At 40.0% G+C, this 23,903-nt stretch overlaps 1 protein-coding gene across 1 annotated transcript; it reads left to right on the forward strand.

Moving 5' to 3' along the window:
* PDLIM3 (PDZ and LIM domain 3) lies at positions 1-23,524 on the forward strand. Its single transcript, XM_021708967.1, has 7 exons — positions 1-137; positions 1,320-1,404; positions 10,706-10,773; positions 16,906-17,169; positions 19,343-19,470; positions 21,280-21,394; positions 22,807-23,524. The coding sequence occupies exons 1-7, from the start codon at positions 70-72 to the stop codon at positions 22,994-22,996; spliced, it is 918 nt and encodes a 305-aa protein (XP_021564642.1). The 5' UTR covers positions 1-69; the 3' UTR covers positions 22,997-23,524.
* The last annotated feature ends 379 nt before the right edge of the window (positions 23,525-23,903 follow it).

A 23,903-nucleotide genomic window follows, 5' to 3' on the forward strand; every position in this document is an offset into this window, starting at 1 on the left:
AAGGCGGCGGCTGCCAACCTATGTCCTGGAGATGTCATCCTGGCTATCGATGGCTTTGGGACAGAGTCCATGACTCATGCTGATGCACAGGACAAAATTAAAGCAGCAGGTCACCAGCTGTGTCTGAAAATTGACAGGTGCTCCTTTATTAATGGTGTTTAAGTCTGATCTGTTTTGCAGGAAAACCTGAACCAGAATTATACATGGTTTCATCTTCTTAGAAGGAGTGTCACAGGACCTAGGATTTTCACTAGCTTTTTTTTTTATCAGTCACTGTTGTCTGGTTTCACTAAAGACAGTCAATCTAGTAGGTGTTGACAAACCATTTGTAAAAGAATTCTCTGAAATGTTAGAATAATAAAAGAGCCTAAAAGATTTTTTTTCCTGCACTAACCCAGTTAATTGACTATGAAAGTAGAATCATTGGTACTTAATCACAGAATAGCACAACTAGTGTACTGCCGTTTGGGGTCTCCTAAAAATCTCTTGACTTGCCTCAATAGGATTCCGTTAAAATTGGTTGCTAAAATTCTGAATACCATTGGCTTGTTGTACAGAATTCAGCCCCGAAGAATATCACAGTGTGTCAGAGTGCATGTGACTGTGCTAGATACCGAGATTTTTCTGGCCCCCTGAAAAAAATAACAAAATTGAACCTGATCTCTTGCCGTCAGATCCCTGATCTGAAACCATGCAAATAATAATCTGTTAGAGTGGTTATTAGTGTGTGTTTATCCTGTCATTATATTAATGTTGTATTCACAATCTTCCCTGCTGTGGTACAGAAGGATCACTCCATCAGCCCATCTGCTGTTTCGTGGGATGAAGTACATCTCTCCCTGTCTGTAAAGCACATGGTCCCTTAGGGGCCACAGGGTTCCAGGTAGATGCATGAGAAGAGATGGGCTAAGCACATTTCCTTGATCCCAGCAGCAAATCCACCTGGAAGATTACTCAGTCTTCTGTGGGAGCCTGGCTGGGAGGGGAGGCCTAGAGGACTTGCCTTGTGGTCATCTGCAAGTGTGCCTCGAGAATCTCCCTCTCCCCTGTTGTTTCCCACAGGTCTTGGAGGCTGGCTTTCTCCAGAAACTGCACCATGTACTCAAGGCAGTTCTGATCTAGTCTAGATTCCCCAAAAGGACACTAAAAACATAAGACTAATTGGATGGAAAAATACAGAGTGACAGGCAGAAAAGATTGTTTCTGCTTAAACAAGTGAGAGTTGCTAGTATTTTCACAAGCATGGTGGGAAGTTAAAGTATACTGAAACTGAAAGTACCATTAGAATCTGTGGTTTACAAACTTTATTTTGTTTACAGGGCAGAAGCTCGCTTATGGTCTCCACAGGTATCTGAAGATGGGAGAGCCCATCCTTTCAAAATCAATTTAGAGTCAGAGCCACAGGTATGACTGTTATAGTAAATGATATTACATTATTTTTCTTTTTAAATTATGGAGATGCCTTCCAAGAACAAAAAGAGGCAAATATAAAAATTAGAACAAGTCACCTGGTAAAGCAACTGTTTTTCTTTTCTCTCTGAGATTAATTTATGTTATTCATTTTTTTAATTAAGAGAAAAGAGAAGCATACCTAGGTGAACATCTTGTTGAAAGACAAATATATTGTCTTCAAGAAGAATTTAGCCAAATCTACAGAGTTCACCTTTTTTTTTTTTATTTTTTTATGATGAATTTCTGCCAAATGACCATGAGGTAATCTAAGAAGTTTAAGTCGTTAAAACAAAGCAAAGCAAAAACACAGCCTGCCATTTGAAACAGGTGTCTCTAATCTAACTGTTACTGTGAATTTCAATCCTTAAGGTCCTCATCCAGATTTTATTTTACATCCTTCTTTAATTCTCCATTGTGGGATTCTATAATTAAATTTACTTTATGAAAGGAGTTTTGCATTATGTTATCATGATGATATTCAGCTAATGTAACTGAATGTGATATTCAGCCAATGTAGCTGAATTACAAAAGATAAAGGATTTCCCCTCGAGGCAACTCTAATAAGCTAAATTAATCTAATCACCTGATGCTTATCTGACTATGCCTACTTTCAGAAGGTCCAAAAAACTGAAATTAAATCAAACCTCAATTGTGATGTACTGAAAAATCTAATTAAGAAAAGGGTTTTAGAATCTCTATTTGGAAGCTCCTAAGCCTTAGAGATACAGAGATAAAAATTTAATATCCTTTTTGAAATTTGCTCCCAGTAAACTGATTAGGTATTCCCAGTGTGTAGTTTTTCTATATGTCTTGCAAAAGTGAACTGAAACATATTTCTAATTTGTGCCTTAGCAGTGTTTACCCTTTCCAGATAATTAACTCTTGAATTTGTCCTTCACGTTTTCTGCTAGTCTCCATAAGCCTGCGGTTTCTTCTGTGAATAACAGATATAGAAATAACCTAAGTACATGTATCTCCTAGGGCTTCTCAAAGATTTAAACAAAATAATACAAGCAAAGAACTTGGCACATTGAGCTGTTTGTAGAAATGCTTAAATAAATGGTAGCTCGCCTTATTAGCAGTACGGTCAACCCTATCCCAGGCTATGATCACGAAATCTCCCAGCTTTTCTTGCTGGTGAGATAGGAAACTGCCTGTGTGACAGGGTTTCCTAGAGGCTACGAATGCCTTTCTTGTTGCCATTACAAGGGACACTACAAATGACGTGGGATCATAGCTTTATTTCAGTTAAAATGCAATCCCCAGGAAAAGGAGCATTCTGAGCAACATAATCCTTAGAGGGAATGAGTTTATTAGATTCTTGCCCTAGACTTTTGACTGAAGGGAAGGTAGAGTCTGAGCCTAAAAACCTCCTAAAGCAAAACATGTTCCCCAAAGAGTGAACAGGACACAGAATATTCATGAAGGCAGAAACCGGGAAGCTGTTCTGTTCCCTAAGCCCATAGGCATAGCCCACAGTTCGATTAATAATCAACGAGGGTACCCACACAATGCATATCTGTATACCTAACCCTGAATTGTACCCCATAATTGATAGTAAATAAATAAGTAAAAATTTTTTTAAAAGACAAAAGGATGGTAGGAACAGAGGTACTAGATAAGCTGTGCATTTTCTAACCTTGCCAAGGGCCAGTCCTGGGAACCCATTCTCAGAACGATGTTCAGCCATCACCCCCAGCCATTGCATTGTAAAAGTGATCTCAAAAGTTGAGTGGGATATTTAGGTCAGGTAAAACTTTCTGCTCTTTGGGACAAGTGAGCAAAAGATCAAATAAGTGGGACAGCTAATCAATTGTGAAAAGGGATCTGAATGCAGATGGCTCCAAATGCTGGCTCACTTTGGCATTCTAGGTGGGTTAGTGAATAATGACACCTGTAAGCAAACTTTTGTTTGACAGAAGAAAAGATTAGAAGAAGAAAAAATAAAGTGTATTAGACTGGGCTATCACTTCTGTATAGCCCTTTGCGGAAATGCCCAAGTCTACCTGTTTCATCCCACTCTCGTCAACATATCACTTGGAAGCAACACCTGAGAAAAAGAGATTATATGGTGCTTAAGGAGAAGGAAGGAAGGAAGGAAAGAAGGAAGGAAGGAAGAGAGGGAGGGAGGGACTGTTAAGGTCTATACACATGCATTTATTGGCCACCCAACCTCTTAGCATCACCTGGACAAACTGGATGGAATTTTACACTTCCTTTTCCATACACAGCACATGTCCAAAATTGTATGGCATTATTTTGCAAATTATTTTTCCATTCAAAGTTTCTCCTAGTTTTTTAAACCCAAATTTATCAATATGAGAGGTCAAGCATGAGGCCAATTAGATTCAACCAGAGTACCAAGTCCCCAGTGATCCTTAATTACAGTTACATCTCCCACCCTGATGGGTAAGGTGATTGAGCAAATATTTCTTAAGCGCAAATGAGCTTAGACCATGATGGTAGCCCATGTTTTGCTAACATCTTTCCAGAATTGGAGTTTAAGGGTAATTCTCTGAGTTGTAGCTCTAGAAGAGGCCTCTCTTGCAAGTTTATGAGTATTGGTTCATGACCATGCTTATTCTAAGAATTGGATTTTAAGGCATAATTCTGTTTGTAAATACTCTGACCTTTTGTCAATCATGTCTTTGCCCATGTGTACTGAATATGAGGGGGGACCCAAAGTAGTGAAATTTATTTATTTAAAAATTGTGTATTTATTCTTACGTATTTAAATTTCAGTTATCTTAAAAATACTCTCCTTTTGATGCAATATATCTATCGAGATTTTTTTTCACTGCTCAAAACAGGTTTTGAACTTGTCAATTTTGATGCCTTTTTAGTGCTTCTGCCCTTTTTTGTTTCGCCTCTTCCACATCAGCAAAACATTTCCCTTTGTGGACTGTTTTCATCCAGGAAATGAAAAAAAATGTCCCTCGGGGCGAGATCAGAATAGAGAGGGTGGGGTCCGGGAGCCGTGCTGCTTGGGGTCTGCAGAAAGGCAGCAGGCTGTGTGGACAGGTTCGTTGTCATGGTGAGAGAATCAGTTTGCCACAACTCAAGACGTTTCTTCTGCCAATCATGACTCGCCCTTTTCAAAGCGTCCATATAAAAACTCTGGCTGACCATTTGATCCAGAGGAACAAATATCCAGTATACTACAAGAGGTCCACCCTCCAAAAGATAACTTGGACTTTTTTGGAGGTTCCCCCTTGTATGGAGGTTAGAAAATATAATATTTCTGATACTAAGAATAGATGAAAGGAAGTAAAACTGTTTTTCTTTTAAGGTGAAGATTAAGTTAAAGGCTACCACAGCCAGTCAAACGGAGCCTTGAAACATTCCACTAGTTTGAGTCATGACTAATTCTTACTGGTATCCTCTCCAAGAGGCCAGTGTTTGAAGGGCTCAGAGGTAAGAAGAATTTCAGTCCTTCTAATGGACCAAAGTCCTTATGAGACTCAATCAATTCATATAACTAGGTACTTCAAGACACACCACCCTACACAAAACAGCTAAATTGCAATACATCCCTTGCTATCTGAAAATCCAATATCGTGAACTAGTGCAAAATGTGGTGATAAAAATTAAATAGTGAATTTTTTGTGTGTAAAATACATATATATATATTTTTTAATTGTGGGGTACAATTCAGGGTTAGGTATACAGATATTCATTGTGCAGGTACCCTTGTTGATGAAGTGTGCCCGCCCCCAGGTAAACAGTGAATTTAATATATGAACAGAGATTGGACAAAAGCTAAGCAATGGTTATATATTTTTGTTTTGTTTTATTTTGTTTTTTAAGCATTGCAAAGCTATACAAAAGGATTTTTTTTCAAATGACAACTCTGCAAACAGAGCAATCTTCTGGGCATCAAAGGTGGGACAGTCGGAGAAACAAATACTATTACTATGTTGTGCTTTAAAATGTCATTGGAGATGACTATCGAAATCCCATTGAGCAATATGATATTTGAGTGCTTGTTTCTCAACCCAAGTCAAACTTTTATTGTAAGTTATGTGACCTTTGCTGTTAGAATAAAATACCCATTTTCACTTTCAAATAAAATATCTGTTAATTGAAAAAAAAAAAAAAAAAACTATATCCTACCATTCAAGCCCAGCCACAGATAATAAAATTTTCATATGTTCATTTCTGGTCTATTTCCCTAGGCATAGATAGGTTTGGGCTTGGGGAACTTTAAAAAAAATTTTTTTTTTCATTTTTCCATGCTATTATTAAATAGTTAAATTTTATTTTTTTATGAATTTAGACTTGAATCTTAGGCTTAAAAGAGACCTTAGATGTTGTTTAGATCAGCTCTCAGAACTTGAATAAACTACCGTCTCACAATCCTGAACATGATCTATGAGCAGACATATGCATTTTTCTGTACAAAGCGTTGCTTTATATTAACGGTATATTGTCAGAGCTCCTTATCCTTCTTCAAAGCCTACATTCGCAAATAAATCATTACCCTCATCTTTGTTTAATGTTAGTTGAACAACTCAAAGGTATAATGTGCCTATCACAATGCAGGAACGATTCTTTTCAGAAATATTAAAAATAAAAATGGTTCTTTTCTAAACAAGAAGAAAGCTGTTTCCATTTCCATATTAAAGATTGCATCCTTGCCATAGAAGATTTGATAATAAAAAATGAACTTATGTTCACAGTCAAGAGAATATGAATTGAAGTCATTTATATTTTAATAAAATTAACTTCAATCTACAATGGTTTGATAACTGGAAGGCAGCCTACACAAAGCAAACTTCCATAATCACCATTTCCCCAAAGTCTTCCCCGAGGAGATACAGAAAACACTTGAAACAGATCACAGGAGAAAAAAATGATGATTAATAAGGATGAATTTATTTTTCATTTGAGGGGTGAGTATGAGGAGGGGGTGATTATAAATTTCAAACGTGGTGACATATAATCATTTTTCCATTGTGCCTTGATCAAGCACATGATCATCTCATATAGTTTGTTTCTCTTATTTCCCCACCATTTTTTTCATATACGAAGGGTGCCAACAAAACATATACACATTTTAAGAAAGGAAAAAACTATTAAAATTGTTACACCCGATATATACCAATAACAAAAGATGAATACAAGTCACGTTTGACTTCTGCAGTTACAAGAGGTGCTCACAGTGGTTACTATCAGCGCCTAGACATTTCTGGTTATGACAAACTAAAAGTAATACATAGGTAACATCTCTTAAAATGTGTATACATATTTTTGGCATCCCGGTATGTACAATTTGATTCATATAATAGTCAAACATGCTGTTTCTGTTGGAGATGGTTCTCAATTATGAAGGTTGCTTGAGTATTTATGTGGGAACAATTTCTCTGGGTAAGAACTTGAAAGGTGAACTCTCTTGGACTGCTGTCATTACTGAGGTCATTCCAAGGACTTGGGAGATTGCCGTGAAGAGCTGCATTCTCCCAGTGTCAGGGGAGTTCTGTCAAGTCAGTTACTTGGCTTTCATTAATTCAAAATATTATTTCTTAATATAAGCTCCTAACCTTTTAAAATGTGTTAACGGGAATAAGTGTTTATTGAATTTCTAAGAGATAAGCATTATTTGGGTGATTTTGTCAGAATAGAATAAACACAAGAGCTGGACTATATATTCATTGCTATAAACATTTTTTACTGGTAGTTTGGTTAGTCAAGACTTTTCTAGAAAATGTAAAAAGTAATTAAGTGGAACGGCAAACTTCTAATAGGCTTTGTCTTTTGATTCTGTTTGACCGTCAGCAATGACGTAAGCCTTGGATAGAATGTTGCCTCTCAGTGCCCTGCTTAAATTTCTTGTTTACCTTTGGTGTTTAATCTTCCTTGTGCTTTTTTGGAATGACTGTAGAAGTCCATAAACTAATGCTTTGCAAAGCCTAAATAAAAATGTTTGCAGCCTATATTAGAAACACTTTCTTTTATGATCTGAGTAGAAAATAGAGGGATTTTTTTTTTTAGTAAATTATGTATTTTTGACTTGTGGATATATATAATCAAAACAAAATAGCAAAGAAAAGGCTTGGAGCTGATTAACTTGTGCTGCTATTTGGAAGTACTACTAGAGATTATTAATGCACAAATATTTCAGAGAAGTCGCCTCATTTGCAGGACAATCACCATTCATATTTGTTTATCATTGTAGGACTAGGAAGGAATAAAAGCAGAGATTTTTCTTTTCCTCACAAACTAGCTTTTGTAAATTCAGTTCTATTTACCAAGACTCTAAGGCCATATTCTGTTAAAATAAATAAATAAATAATAAAAAATGAAGTTCCACAAAGCTTAATTGCTCAGTCCTGCCTAATTCACTTTTTAATTCACCTAGCAATTTATAATCCACTAGAACTAAAGTGGGCAATTGGGCAATTAACCTCGTCTCTTCTTTCATATCAAAGAGGCTCGAATCATAGCCATTGTCATTACTTACAATTATTTCCAGTTCACTGTTTCCATGCCACAATAATGGCTAAACATAATAGTTAATCATAAAACTCAGTCAATCTAAAGTAATTACTAAATCAGCTAAAACAATCACCTTGTATTTTTAGATATTAATTTGGCGACACACATATTCACAGGTTCTAGGATGCATCTTTTTTCTAAAGCTATATTTGATTGTTTCAATCATTCTACCTGGTGGCAGCTACAATAGTGTCAACCAACCAACTCCTCAGCAGGGCCATTACTATGAAGGAAAAGAGTTAAATGAACAAGATATCAGTCAAATCAATGTAGAGTCACAGGCTAAACTGTATTCAACTCAGTCCTCCTTTCCAGGTTCTGGAGGCTGTTAAAATACGCTGCCTATGGTTGGTGAGAGAACAGCAGTTCTTTCCCAGGGACCATGAGATTCGAGGCAGCTGGAGCCAAAGGCACAGTAGGCTAGGATTGGGAGCCCCATCTGTCCTGGCATGACTGTTTTTTGAAAAGTGGGCTTTGATGGGGGAAGAGGGAGTTCATGGGGTGACTCCCTGCTCGGGAAAACCAAAAGAAGGCATTTTGCAGCTTGGCCCCACAGAAAGTTTTCATATACTCAGGCACAAAAATCTCTATACAGAAACTCTGGTCCACTCCCCCCCCACCCCCACCCCCGCCCGGGGAAGAGAGATCATCTCTTCTTTGCTTCCTTCTTTTTTCTTTTATAACTGAAAAGCACCATCCCACAACTTACTCATCTGTATTGACTAGAAGAAAAAAAAAAATGATGTGAGCAAGAATATTATAGGGTCTTTTAATTTCTTAATGAAAATGGCCTCTTCCCAGTAACATTTCAAATAATTATACACCTTTATGCCATTTCAAATCTGTGTGAATGTGGTGGTACATCCACAAAGGTAAATAAAGTTCATGTGTATGTGTAGTGAAAATATTGTTGTAAAGATTGCAGCCAAAATAATTTCTAATTTGGTCAAATAGAAAGATTTAGAAGAGAATTGGCTCGTGTGTACTTTAGTATTCCCTTTTGGCTTTGTTCTGTTGCTTAAAAGAAAAAAATTGTAATGGCTTTACAAAATTATAAATGTACAAAATCTGGAATCATGAAAAAATATGATTCCTACACCAAAAAACAATAATATAGGGTTTCAGATCATTCAGACATCTTTCAAACTCAGGGTTTATGACTCTGATGTTTAGACCTTTTCTCCAACAATAGAAACCTTTTTGTGAATCATATACATAAGCTTTCTCTGAATTACTGACTTTAGTCTTTCCTAGACTAAAAGTAAATATGAACTAGAGTAAATCTGAAGAGTTCTTTCAACACAACATGAAATCACAAAAAGAGGAGGTTCTATATATATTATTTCTGCTTTCCTAAAAAGTCTTTTAATTCTTGTTATTTTTCTAAAATTAAGATTATAGCTTAAGAATTTGGTTTTTTGCTGTTGAAGGCATTTTTAAAAAACAGAATCTTTACCTGGGTTAGTTAAAATGACTCAGTATAGTTATTCTCTCGTTTCTCAAAACGAGGCAAAATTTATCAAGATATTAATAGAAGGGAAAGCATATGTAAGTTTTACTTGGAAAATGTTAACTATAGTCATATTTTCGAAACCAAAAATCTCATCTATGACACAAAGTTTCTGTTTTCAAATGAGTTATTAGAATTTTATAAAAGCTATAGATGAAGTCAGTAGGGGACAGACAAGAGATACAATGTTTGAATTATTCTATAATATTTTATTTTATTTTATTTTATTTATTTATTTTTGAGTTGGAGTCTCACTCTGTGGCCCAGACTGGAGTGCAGTGGCTGCTCCCGGCCACTGCAGCCTTGACCTGCTGGGCTCCGGCGATCCTTCCGCCTCAGCCTTCCGAGTAGCCAGAACCACAGGCGCGCGCTACCACGCCCAACTGATTTTTTGATTTATTGTGGCGATGAGGTCTCGCTGCCCAGGTGGGTCTCGAACCCACGGGCTCAGGCAATCCATATTCTATAATATTTTAAATAAGGTCAATTCCCTTCGCACCTTCAAATTTAGTAGATGAATATAGCACATATAAGTTCCAAAGAAAATCATAGACAGGTTTCTACCCAACTCCTCCTCTAACCTTCCATTCATCTCATGGGTAAAAATGCCTTTATTAACAACGGCAGTGCTGACAGTTTTGCTCATTAACGGCTTTGTTGTGCACTCTGGCTCTGTGTGTTTTGTCTGCCATTGTACAGGAATTCAAACCCATTGGTACCGCGCACAACAGAAGGGCCCAGCCTTTTGTTGCAGCAGCAAACATTGATGACAAAAGACAGGTAGTGAGCGCTTCCTATAACTCGCCAATTGGGCTCTATTCGACTAGCAATATCCACGATGCGCTTCACGGACAGCTGCGGGGTCTCATTCCTAGTTCACCTCAAAAGTAAGTATTGAACTCTCTGTTCTGGCCACAGCGTACTGGACAGTGATAGCATGGTTTCTTTTCCTTCCCAAAGTCCAGCTCTTGCTGTTTTGTTTTTACTTTCCCGAAGGCTCTATCAGACTTTTATTTTAAAGACAAGTATCTAGAATATGGGTCTAATTGTTCTGGAGTCCAGTCAGCCGTTTCCTGGACCTTTAGTGATAGATGATGGAAAAGAAGAAATCGTCCTGGTTCCATCATCACCCTTCCTAGTCATGACAGTGTTTGGTGGTAAATAATCCTCTCTGTACAATTGTTGCTCATTTAATTTCATCTAAAAAAAATTTCACTGAGGGGCCTTTCTGACCCTTTGTTTTTACAGGATGTGAACTACTTTGAACACAAGCACAATATTCGGCCCAAACCTTTCATAATCCCAGGCCGAAGCAGGTCATAAGCTCTGAGATTGTGAAGTGTGGAGTGCATGCTTCTTAAATCAGTTTCTACTAATCACCAGGAAAAATAACCTTTAGATGTTTGGTGTGACTTTTCATTGTGAAGCTTATTTCAAAAGCAAAAAGAAACAAACTCATTCAGCAGAGAACAGTAGCCAAATAACCTCCATTTCCAAGAGTCAATATTGACAAGATTGCAGAGCTGTGAGATTATGCTCTCATCACGTATATTTATAGCTAATACCACTGCTGCTCTGGGGATCCCATCTAGCACACAGTGACCTTTGAGTTGGCCAGACATACTCATCCCAGTTCAGGAAAGTCCTGCCAGCGGGAACAAAAACGGAAACCAGCCCCTAGTGAGGAGAAAGGAATTGGATGGTGTACAAGTGGGAAAGCTGATGTCTTATGAGTTTGAAAGACTCTGGTCAGCCCACCTCCATTCTCACTGCACCTTCAATCTCCACGAACTCTGGCTTTTACATAAAAATATGTCTGCCCTCTTTGGATCCTGGCAAAGGAAGAGAGGCCCCTTGGATAGGAACTTTCCCACATGGGTGAAAACAAGTATAATGTAGGAGTTAGGAGTAGAGGAGGCATATTGGTTACCCTCGTGGACAGTCCTGGCCAGGCTGGAATAATAATGAGCAAGCTCTTAATTCTTGTCTGCCAATCAGAGAAACTGATTATCTTCACATGATCCTTTTCAAATAGCTTCTCTAGAAATTAAACTTTAGCCTAAGAGGAGAGAAACGAATGCCCGGTATTGCCACCTCAGGAAAGATATAGTGATTTCAGGAGCCCACAGACTATCCCTCTGACCTCAGCTAAGTCAGTCAGCCTAGAGGAAGGAAGTTGCTTAGACGACTGTACTGAACAGGACCGAAGAATCATGATTTACATCAGGTGTCCCCAGCTGGTGGCCCATAGGTGGATTCAGTTCACAGACGTATTTTATCTGGCCCTCCTGTTGTTTTACTTAAAAATTGAATGTAAGTGCCTTTAGAGGGAACATTTAAACTCACCAGCTTGGCAAAATGCCCATCATGCCTAGGTGTAACACCTGGCTCGTGATGGTGTTTGTGTGTCCCTTCTGATCCCTGAAGATAGTCAGTCATCACTTGATATATGACTCCAGTGTGCAGACTTTCCAATAGGCTAGAGGCAGTCCAGAGGGTTGTTTCAAGATAAGCCGGACAGTTTTTGCGGTATCAGACCCAGAAAAGAGCCCTGGACGGAAGAGCAGGAGAAAGATGCTGGGAAGGCAATTGCAAGACAGGATGCCCTTCCTCACCAGGACGTGCGCTTGGTGTCCACAGGAGCCTTGGCTGACGGGTCCCTAGCACCTAGAAACATGATCAAATTAATGCTCAGGAAACAAATATTTGAAAATAGGCAAAAGAAAAGCTCCATACGTGTTCATTTGGATAAGGGAATAAAATCCTGAGAGCCCTCAAGGATATTTTTTGAGTGAGGGGAGAGAAGACTCTACAGCTGACATCCCACCTTGTGCTCACAGCTCTGCGTGGTCCTTTTCTCCTGTTTGTTCCCTGGTTGCCATTTTGTTTTCCTCTGCATCTTTGCCCTATTACTGCACTTTCAGTAGCATCCCTACCCCATTCCACCCCCAATAACGTAACAGCACTGGACTAAAAGGTAAAATGATATTTTACTGTCGAATAAGGCCATATGCTACTTCCCAAAGAAGAATAGGAAAATTAGTATATGGGTACTTGCATTCTTTTGAGGTTAGTATGACAAGCCCCTAATTTGCACTACAGACTTCAGGAGGCTTCAATAAAATGATACATTATAGCAAAACATATCCTGCCTTTACTAAAGACTGATAACAATTTTCAGTTTATAAAAAGTCAGAGAGACCCAGTCATATAATCCCTTCCTTTTATATTTTCATTTTAATTTAAACATGGTGATAATGACAAACCACTCAATTTTGTCATTTGAAGGAAACTTTTTTGTTGTTGTTATTGGAGTCTCACTCTGTCACCCAGACTGGAGAGTAGCGGCCGCTCTCGGCCACCGCAACCTCGACCTGCTGGGCTCCGGCAATCCTTCCACCTCAGCCTTCAAAACAGCCGGAACTACAGGCGTGCACTACCATGCTTGGCTCATTTTTGATTTATTGTAGAGATGAGGTCTCGCCAAGTTGCCCGGGCAGGTCTCGAACCCGTGGGCTCAGGCAATCCCCTCGCCTCGGCCTCCCAAAGTGCTGGGATTACAGGCTGAGCCACCGAGCCCAGCCTGAAGGAAACAATATAACTGAGGTCAGGAGAAGAGGGGAAGAAAGAAACAAGAATTAGATGATTTGCTGAAAAATCAAGTGCCAGTGTGCAAATCTTAAAGAACTGTAAAAATGCTTCTACCCTTCCTTTCTTCCTGGACTTCCTCACCATTTGTTGTAACTTCTGACTTTTTTTTTTTTTGAGTCAGAGTCTCGCTCTGTCGCCCAGGCTGGCGTGCAGTGCCAAGCTCATGGCCACTGCAGCCTCGATCTGCTGGGCTCAGGTGATCCTTCCACCTCAGCCTTTCTAGTTGCTGAAACTACCGGTGCATGCTACCATACCTGGCTTATTTTTGGATTTATTGTAGAGATGAGGTCTCACCAAGTTGGCCAAGCTGGTCTTGAACCCCGGGGCTCAGGCAATCCTCTCGCCTCATCAAGGTGGAATTTTGAGTGGCTGCATACCAAGCTATAGCTACTCTTAATGTATATGGGTACTCATATTACTGGCATACATGTGACACTTTGATACAAGCATACACGGTGTAATGATCAAGTCGGGGTCATTGGACTATCCATCACCTCAACCAGTTATCATTTCCTTGTGTTGGGAACATCCCAAATCCATTCCTCTAGTTATTTTTGAAATATACAGTGAGTTACTGTTAACTCCAATCACCCAATAGCTACACTATTAGTGAACAGCATCTCCAATCGGAAGCAAGTTGGACCGTCTAAGTTATTGATCTCCCTGGGGTTTTACTACTAGCCATGGTCCTTTTAATTGTTTCATCTTAACTGAAGTCTTTTAAAAGACTGGTGTCTTCATATGCAAACATGTAAAATGGTTAAGGCTAAAGCTATAATTAAAAATATATACAAGGCATTTTTAGATCCAAGTGATAAAATGCAATCTTATGAGTGGTTTTTGGACAAGTCTCTTCCAGGAGCATGCCTCAAAAATTCAGGGAAATCAGTTCTCTGTCAAATGACCTATCTGGGCATGAAGTAATTGAGTACATCAGCAACCTTACAGGTGGTCTTGCCAGTCTCTAAGTGAACCTCAAGAAATCTTCCTAGCACCTAACCTTCCGGGACACCAGGCACAGGTCATGGATATGATGATATGCACAGTGACCAGAGTCCAAGAAAACTGTCTTACTGAAACTAGCAGTGTAAGGACCAGGCGCAGCGGCTCGTGCCTGTAATCCCAGCCGTGGGGGGAGGATTGCTTGATCCCAGGAGTTCAAGACCAGCCTAGACAACATAGTGAGACCTTGTCACTAAAGAAAATAATAATAATAATAATGAACCAGGCATGGTGGCACACACCTGTAGTCCCACCTACTGGGAGACTGAGGGGGAAGGATCACCTGAGCCCAGGAGATTGAGGCTGTGGTGAACCATGATGGTGCCACTGCACTTCAGCCTGGGTGACAGAGTGAGACCCCACCTTAAAAGAAAATCCACAATGTAAAGTATCGGTGTGAGACACCTTGTAAAATTGTCCCAGAAATATATTAAAAGTCTTGTTTGTTTGGGGTTTATTTCCCATCTACATAATAGACACAAGTCCCTAATGGAATGACAAAAGAACTAGAAAATAGAAGATACAATTATTGCTTAACTAAAATTCTGTAGTGCAAATATGCATGTACAGTTAACCGCTGATCAACATGGGTTTAAACCATGCAAGTCCACATACACACATGAATTTTTTAAAATAAATATATCAGAAAAATGTAGAGAGATTTGCAGTAACTTGAAAAAACTCACAGATGAACTGTATGGCCTTGAAATATTGAAAAAAGAAAAAGGTAAGTTATGAATACATAAAATACGTAGATACTAGTCTATGTATCTGTTAATAGACTGCTCATGTTATCTTTAAAGCACCTGTTCAACGGTAAGCTATTAGTCCAGTTTTGGAGGAGTCAGAATTTGTACCTGAATTTTAGACCATTGGGGTGTTGGTGCCCCAACCCCTGAGTTGTTTAAGGGTCAACTGTAGACAGAAACACTAGTAACAGAAAAAGATGACTAAACATGGTATAAGTTCTAAATGAATCAAAGTTCATCTGTCCTGTGCCGGCACCTGCCTGGCACACAGTCAGATGAGATTAGCTGTAAATGCTTGTTGAGTAGGCTCAATATTTTGAGCCTAAAGTGTCCCAAGATTTAACTCAGTGTTTCAAATTCCTAAACTACAATGACATAAGCTTCATTACACTCAGGTCAAATCAATATTATACTGACTAGACTGCACTACAAGTGAAAATTTACTTCTAGTCTTTCACCAGCTGGAGTCCATTTCAAGAGCTAGTGTGGTGTTAAACCTACAAAAACAGTCACTAAGCCACTTGCCATTTTGGTATGTAACCTAACCATTGTACCGATGGAGTTGTAAACAGGTCCTCAAAATCCAAGAAGTGAAGGAGCAAGCCTATATTTATACCTGCTTGGTTCAGGCTAGTGGTTAAATTGAGTAATGTCAGATACACACAAAAATTAAAAATCTGGTTGTGTAGGTTGTCCAGACTGATCAGATTGCAATACTGGTGAAGTCAATCACTGCCCAATATCCTTATAGTTTTTGTCCTTTATATGGAGCTGAGGTTAGCATTAATAGCTCTAGAGAGTAGGGAGACCATACTTGAGACCTGAAAAATACTGACTTTGAGATAAACACACCGTATAAATCCATTCTCTGTCTAGAGTTTACAGCAACACTAACTGGGAAGTATGATAGATGTTTACTTGAATACTAATATTTCTTTTTGCTTTGTCAGAAATTACAATGCATTTTTAAAGATCTCTTAGACTATTGCAATCTTTTACAAAATGTCACTCTCATACTGTACTTAAAATGCACATAGAAAAATGACTTTTTAGTCACAAGCATGTCTGCTATGACTGACCTCTATACAGTATCATACAGAATAGAAATCTTCCTAATACTTAAATCTGCATGACTGGGCTTTCTAATATTTTAATAATAAGTCCCCAAAACTTGTCTTTAAAAGGAAATTAGAAATATGCATGGAAATATATGTGTGTGCTTCCAAACTTTTACGTGAAATAGCTATGTATAAAAGAAATATATCTTTAGCCCTACATAGTATCCAAAGAATCAAAGACCAACTTATTTGCCTTCTAATCATTAATTTCAAGGTGACAAGCATTTATTGGCTGTCTCAAGAGCCTGTATTGAACCACTGAACAGTTTTTTTAGAAAATATTAAAATATTAACAATAAAATATTTACAAAATAGCCTTAAAACATCTCGTTACCACATAACCTGCAAGTTGCCAATTACTATTCAAGTTCAATTGCATTACTGAAACAGACTTCTGATTCTGAAATATTTAACCAAAGTATTTGATTGAATCTTCATGCTATATATTCAGTAACTATTTGTGAAGAATCATTCCTTAGTACTTTAATTTTAAGTATTTTACTTCAGAAATGTAAAAGGATGTCCAGCCAGTACAAGTTCCCTCCATCATTTGTCTGTGATATTGTCAAGTTTAAAATGACTTGGCTTGTATGTTTAAAATGTGAGGATAGCTGCACCTTTTCTACTTACTTTATATACAACTTCTACATGAAACCCTCCGCTTGCCTATCGTCCAGTAGAACCCAGTCAAAAAATGCAATCACCTATACCTTTTAATTATATTAAACTCATCAATCAAGAATTTTTAAACATCTTCTCTTTTTAAAATAAATTCGGAGCATAAATACACATCTTGTTCTCGTTTGATATAATTCACCTCTTACTTTGCATTCCATTCCTTTTCACCTCTCTGCTTGTTCTCTGTGTTCTTCTGTCTGGATTGTCTGGTCCCTTGTGCCATCTTTGTGCGATGTGGTCATTAACACAGTGGATGCAGCACTCCCTCCGGGATTGACTGTGGCAGTGGACGCAGCACCCCTTCTTCTGTCAGTACTGTTAGTACCATTTGCCCAGGTGACTTGAAAGTTGCGGCTAAGATGGCCCCTAACATTCCTTTGGAAATGGAACTTCCTGGTGTGAAGATTGTACATGCTCAGTTTAATACACCTATGCAGTTGTACTCAGATGACAATATTATGGAAACACTTCAGGGTCAGGTTTCGACAGCTCTAGGGGAAACACCCCTAATGAGGTAATATGAGTCTTTTTGAACCATAGGCTTATTAACTAAACACGTGGGCAGTATCAACTTTACTGGTGTCTTGTAACATTGTCTTAATTGAAAGAAACCTTCGTGAAAAGCTTTTCTAAGATACTAAAGATTTATTGCAAATATTGAGGCCTGATGATAAGTTGATTTGAGGAATTGTTTAAGTAAAACTTTATGCAACAGATTGCAATAAAATGAAAGCATATAAGGACCAAATGTATATGTCTCTTTAAAGCCACAATGTACTTTACAAATGTCTTGTGTAATACTTCTCAAAAGTGATTTATAATCTAGTATACCATATACCTGTCCTTGGGGTCAAAAATTAGGAATGGAGTAGAAGTTTAGAGGAATTTAAGAGATGATACCTCTTCTCTCCTCTGATGGCAGCTTGTGGAAAAGTCATTACTTTTCCATTTAAAATGTTTATAGTGTATAAAGGCTATTAATACAGATTTTAATTTTTATTTGTCTCTATTTTGACTAAGTTTTTCTTTATTATGACTATTTTTTCAAAGAACTTTTGCCATCAATTTTTTTATTAAAAATATTATAGGATAAAGTTTTATTACTTCTCTCACTATTACATAATCATTTTTTATAAATTAAAGTATTGTAATGCTTAAGTAAGCCATGTAATGATATTCCAAAGATATCTCTTGGAATGAATACATTGAACTAATAATAGCATAATATATCTCAAAGTCATTTTGCAAAGAATTTCAGATATATAATGACTATTTTAAAATATAATATGGGTAATAAAAATCTATGCAGATAGCAAATATATTTTCTATATATTGCAATTAAATGACAAAATAATTAAGTATTTAATGCTTCACCTGTAGTATTATGAGGAATTTTTGTTGTTCATCATGAATATTTTGTAGAAAGCATACTAAAATAAAGCTGCTATCATTATTGTAAATGAATTTTAATATGACTATTTTTGAAATATAGTGTAGTCAATATAACGGAAATACAAATTTAAGTTTCTGTACCGTGGAATTTCAAACACTGAGAGGTTGAATTTCTCCAGTTCACAAGTAAAATTATACCTTTGTTATTTTCAGGATTTAACAAAGCAAATTAATGGTAAAAACAAACTGAAATTATATACTTTTAGTTTAACATCAAAAGCATATCTGAAATTTATTGACAATTTTATGACTGAGAATAATCAAACTAGGTTCACTCCTGCCCGTTCTATCATGTGTACAGGGAGAGAGGGACTCCAAAAACCTGGAATTTATCTATAAAAAAACTGCATTTATTTTTACAAGTTTACACTTTGGTCACTTTCAAAGTACTCTCCATTTGATGCAATACACCTATTGAGATGCTTCTTCCACTGCTCAAAACAGTTTTGAACTTGTCAATTTTGATGCCTTTTTAGTGCTTCTGCTGTTTTTTTTGTTTTGTTTTTTTCACCACTTCCACGTGGGCAAAGTGTTTCCCCTTGAGGCCTTTTTTCATCTGGGGAGACAAAAAAAAGTCACTCAGGGTGAGATCAGGTGAATAGGGAGAGGGCGGGACACGGAAGTCGCTGGTTTGGGTCAAAAACTGCAGAACACTCAGTGCAGTGTGGGCACATGCACTCATAAATCACCCATCGTGAAATGGGCAAATGTTGAAAGAATCTCCAAAAAGATTTCACTGAGGTTGAACGTAGCCTTTCAAAACAATGTGAGCTAGTTCACTGACTCCAGTGGGTTTCTAGAACATTTACCTAGTGAGGGAACCCTGTACTATAAGGGGTCTGCTCTCCAAAAAATAATTCTGAGTTTTTGGGGGTTCCCCCTTTGGATATTGTCTTTTTTCTGAGAAAAGTTAATTTTGTTCACACGTATGATTATATATCCATCAGATACGAGTCTTATTTTTTAAAACTACTATTTTCTAACAGTTGTCTTTTAGTGTCTCTCTGAAGTAGTTTGCCAAATGGAGAAGTGCTGATGTGATTGCCAGGTTTATTGCTCAATGACGTTTTTAGGCAGCCCATGTGAATTCATATTTACTTTTCATGGCAATAGAGGTTTACTTCAAATACGAGCTCTCTGTTCAGGAGTTGCTGCCTAGTGAGATCTGTGGCCTCTGGCACGTCTGGGCCCTCCAGCACTCCTGACCATGCCCCCGCTTCGTGCCTGTGTTACAGTGAACCCACAGCCTCCATGCCTCCCCACTCCGATGTGTACCGGATGCTGCACGACAGTCGGGATGAGCCCGCCCAGCCTCGCCAGTCGGGCTCCTTCAGAGTGCTCCAGGAAATGGTGGACGGCCCTGGTGAGCAGCCGTGGAACCGCTGACACGTGACTGGTAGAGGCGGTGGCAGGAGGAGGGGGAGGGGAGGAAAGGCCTGACCCGGGGTTGTAATCAGTAGCCACATGACTCTTCGGTTGCAAGTATTTGGGTGGTGCCTGGTTTAGGAAAAGAGGTTCTAGAACGTGTCCAAGTAGCCACCCACTGAAACCGGTCATTAAAAGACGCCAAAGACAAAGTTCATCCATGGCAGTCAAGGGCTAGCTCAGCTAATGAATCAGAAGATACTGTTTTGAATGAGTGTTGCTAAATTCCTTAACTCCCCGCACACTTCAGTGTATCATCATCAAGTTTTTAAAAAAACCACTGTCACGAACACTTACTATGTTCCAAATTCTGTGCTTATTTGCATACATAATCATTTAATCCTCACAGACACTCTTATTTGCCCTGTGTGACAGGTGAGTGACTAGGGCATGGTCTCGCACAAGGCCACATGGCCGTGAGCAGCAGAACTGGGTCTCCAGCTGGCCCCTGCCATTTTCAGGGCTTCTGATCTTTGATATTCCGTGCCCAAAATATATATACCATCCGTCAAAAGTCACACAAAATGCAAAATATCCCATTAGGACAGTGACTACCAAAAACTGGAAAATAACGGGAACCCTGTGTCTTGCTGATGAAAAGGTAAAATGGTGCGGCCGTTACGGGAACCAGTATGGGCATTCCTCAAAAGTTAAACAGGGCCGGGCTCGGTGGCTCAGCCTGTCATCCCGCACCTTTGGGAGGCCGAGGTGAGTGGATTGCCTGAGCCCGTGGGTTCGAGACCCACCTGGGCAACTTGACGAGCCCTCATCTCTACAACAAATCAAAAATTAGCCGGGCGTGGTAGCGCGCTCCTGTAATTCCGGCTACTCGGAGGGCTGAGGTGGAAGGATCGCCGGAGCCCAGCAGGTCGAGGCTGCAGTGGCCATGAGCATGCCACTGCACTCCAGCCTGGGTGACAGAGTGAGACTCCAACTCAAAAAAAAAAAGTTAAATAGAATTAACTCCTGTTGAAATGATCCAGTAATTCCACTTCTAGATGGAGTACCCAAAAGAATTGAAAGCAAAGACTCAAGCAGATGTGTGTACACCAGGGTTTATATTATTAACAATGACAAAAGGTGGGGAAAAGCCCAAGTTTTCATCAACAGATGGGTAAACAAATGTACAGTCATACAGATTAATAGTATTCAGCCTTAAAAGGGAATGAAATTTTTAAAAGAAGGAATGAACTCTTGAAAACATTATGTTAAGTGGGAAAAAAAAAACAGACACAAAAGGCCACCACATAGGCAAATTCAAAGTGACTGAAAGTAGAAGTGAGGTTACCAGGGGACTATGAGGAGGGGGGAATGGGGAGTCATTGTTTAATGGGTACAGAGTTCTGCTTGGGGTGACTGTTTGGAAGTGGCTCTTGATAGTGGATCTGGGACAGCAATGTGGATGTCCTTAATGCCACTGAGTCACTTAATGTCACTGAAAAGTGCTTAAAATGGCAAATTTTATGTTATGCATATTTTACCACAATTTTTTTTAACGTTCGTTCCTTTGAGCATTTTGTAACAGCTGTCTCCATCAAAAAAAATTGTTTTTTCAATGAATTCTGTTATGTGCGATCCTCTGTCAGAGCAAAGTCTCCTATGTTTGCATCAGTCCTGCTCCTTTTGGAATAATCGCAGAGGCAACTTAAGAATTTCTTAGGTTAAAGTGCACATTTTAAAATAGAAGCAAAGTACAAACTGCAGCCAGCTGTTCTCTTGCCATAGATGGAAACACCTTGTTTTCCAGATGACCGTCCCACTGGAACGCGGAGTGTGAGGGCTCCAGTTACAAAAGTCCACGGCGGCGGCGCTGGCGGTGGGCAGAAGATGCCACTCTGCGACAAATGTGGGAGTGGCATTGTGTAAGTTTCTTGTTTAACCCAGGAATTCACTGAAAATCCTGGTGGCGGTTCTCCGTTTCTTCTTCTTTAAGATTTTATGTAGAAAAGGCAATTATGAAAAACAAATTCTGTTCATCACTTGAAATATAAGGTCCCCAACGTTTAGCACATTTTGACCAGATTCATTCAGTGGTCAAATTGTCATATAATGCGATTCAGCAATCTTGATTTTTAATTCCAGATATACTCTCGTGATAAGAAAAAATTTGCCCCAAATATATATTAAAAAATCACTTCACTTTTAAAAGCCCTCCCTTTGTTAATGTATATTCATCGAATACTTCCTCTTCTGTGTAAGCCCAGGGAAACCAATAGAGGGGGTCATGCAGTTATGAGTTAAAATGTACTGTCTTTACCCAATCTCTTAGTTATGCAAATATTGAAATACGGTTTCAAAAAACAGAGTCAGCTTCCACTGCAAGGTACTTTGCGTTTACATGGCCACACTCACTAGTCCAGATGTCCACTCAGCCCAGATCGTTTTGATGTCTCCACTCCCACATCCCACGTGGCCACCTGGCCTATCCCTTCACCCTGTTCCCCTACCATGAGCTCACACACGGAGGCACCCCCTGTCCAGTTACCCAGGACACATCCCAAGAAGACAGAGAGCCATGCGACTTATGAGAGCAAAGGGAGGAATGTGAGACTAAAGGTAAAACTAGGCAGCAAGCTCGTGGCAGAGAGAACCCCAACAAAACGCAGCATGATGCTACCAAAAGCAAAAATGGTGCCTAGATTGGTGTGAACTCTTTTTATAGTAGAAGCGAGTTCACCCACTCGTGGAATCCCATCTCTTCTCTTTGATCTGTTTTCTCTGTGCTGCATAGACGGGAAGCTGGGCCACCGGGACAGAAAGCCACCCAAGGGACTGTTGGCTGTGTAGACAGCCGACTTGGTCAAAATCAGAATCTTTGGCAGAGGGGTTTGCCTCCTCTGTGCCACATCTCCCTCTTTCAAAGAAGTGATGAGAAAGGATCATGAAGTAGGATCCCACACGTTTTCTGTAAACTACTTGTTTGAAAGTCTGGAAAATAGTCACAGGTCTTCATCAGAGAGAAACGTGGGGTTTAGATGACGATGCTGACCCTGTGACAATCAGACACAACATCGCACACGTTTCCTGACTGTGAAACAGATTGCCCTGCCTACCTGGTGCTTTCCCCTGGCATCTCATTTTTCCGTGTGTGTGTGTGTGTGTGTGTGTGTGTCACACACGCTGGCTTTTCCCAACAGCGGTGCGTGTGTGTGTGTGTGTGTGTGTGTGTGTGTGTGTGTGTCACACACGCTGGGTGCTTTCCCCTGGTATCTCATTTGTGTGTGTGTGTGTGCGTGTGTGTGTGTGTGTCACACACGCTGGCTTTTCCCAACAGCGGTGCGGTGGTGAAGGCCCGGGACAAGTACCGGCACCCTGAGTGCTTCGTGTGCGCCGACTGCGGCCTCAACCTCAAGCAGAAGGGCTACTTCTTCGTGGAGGGAGAGCTGTACTGCGAAGCCCACGCCAGGGCCCGCTCAAGGCCCCCGGAGGGCTACGACACCGTCACCCTGTACCCCAAGGCCTAGAAGTCTGTGCGGGGCGCTCACCCGCGCGGCCGTGCGCGCCCGCCGAGACCGCCGCGCTTGGGGCAGAAGCCTCGTGCGCACTGTTGCCTCCACTCTGGAGCCAAGCCTTCCGCCCTGCGTTGTGCTGTGTTGAGGGAAGGGAAGGCAGCGCAGGCTAGCTGGCAGAAGCATCCACGCAGCCACGTTTTGCAGCTCTTTTTGTCTTTGGGGCTAGCAGTGACGACGTTTCACGCAGTGTGTTTCGTCCTGTCTCGCTCCACGACTCACGTATGTGCTGTGGCCATCAAACACGTGAAACACCAAGATATTTGAGTGGACTCGTCTTTCCTTGACAAGTCGATTTTTTAGTGGTGGTTATTGCCAAATAACACTCTTGTAATCGAACAGAATCTGCGAGTGTCCGTATCTGTATTAACCCTCACGGTGCATGTCAGGGGGACATTCCCCGAGTTTCTTTAGTTCTGTATTCAAACGGTTGTGCCACTGGATGCAACAAACATAGCAAATACACAAAACGTTTTGAACCAAGGTGTCAAACGAAGTGCCATTCAATGAGTTCAGATAAAATCGACATTTCAGTGAAAGGGCCCAATCATGTTTTTACACATACCCTGACAACTCAAATAACGTAAGGACAACGCGACCTCTTCGGGTTTTTCCTTGCGGGCGAGGGTCTGCTCACCAAGGGGGGTTCACGTTTGCTGGTGGGAGGGGCGAGTATCTTTCTGATCGAAGGGTTCCTTTTCCCGGACAGTCTCTCGGTTCGATGTCTCTTCGGGATCAGTACTCGGCCAGTTCGAGCGTCCAGCTCCGCGGGCCGCGCCCCCCGGCCGCCGGCCCCTCCCGAGATGCGTCCCCGGAGGAGGCCGCTCGGCCTCCTGGGCGAGCGGGGGCCGCGGGCGTCCCA

Source organism: Carlito syrichta, unplaced genomic scaffold (assembly GCF_000164805.1).
Source record: "Carlito syrichta isolate Samal-C Ts95f unplaced genomic scaffold, Tarsius_syrichta-2.0.1 Scaffold153679, whole genome shotgun sequence".
Taxonomy (NCBI): Eukaryota; Metazoa; Chordata; class Mammalia; order Primates; family Tarsiidae; genus Carlito; species Carlito syrichta.

Excerpts from the sequence above, each read along its gene's own strand:
- PDLIM3 (XM_021708967.1), top strand. The coding sequence starts at position 70 with ATGACTCATGCTGATGCACAGGACAAAATTAAAGCAGCAGGTCACCAG. Across the intron at positions 10,774-16,905 it reads ATAATCCCAGGCCGAAGCAG|TGGATGCAGCACTCCCTCCG; the intron begins GTCATAAGCTCT and ends TCATTAACACAG. Across the intron at positions 21,395-22,806 it reads AAATGTGGGAGTGGCATTGT|CGGTGCGGTGGTGAAGGCCC; the intron begins GTAAGTTTCTTG and ends TTTTCCCAACAG.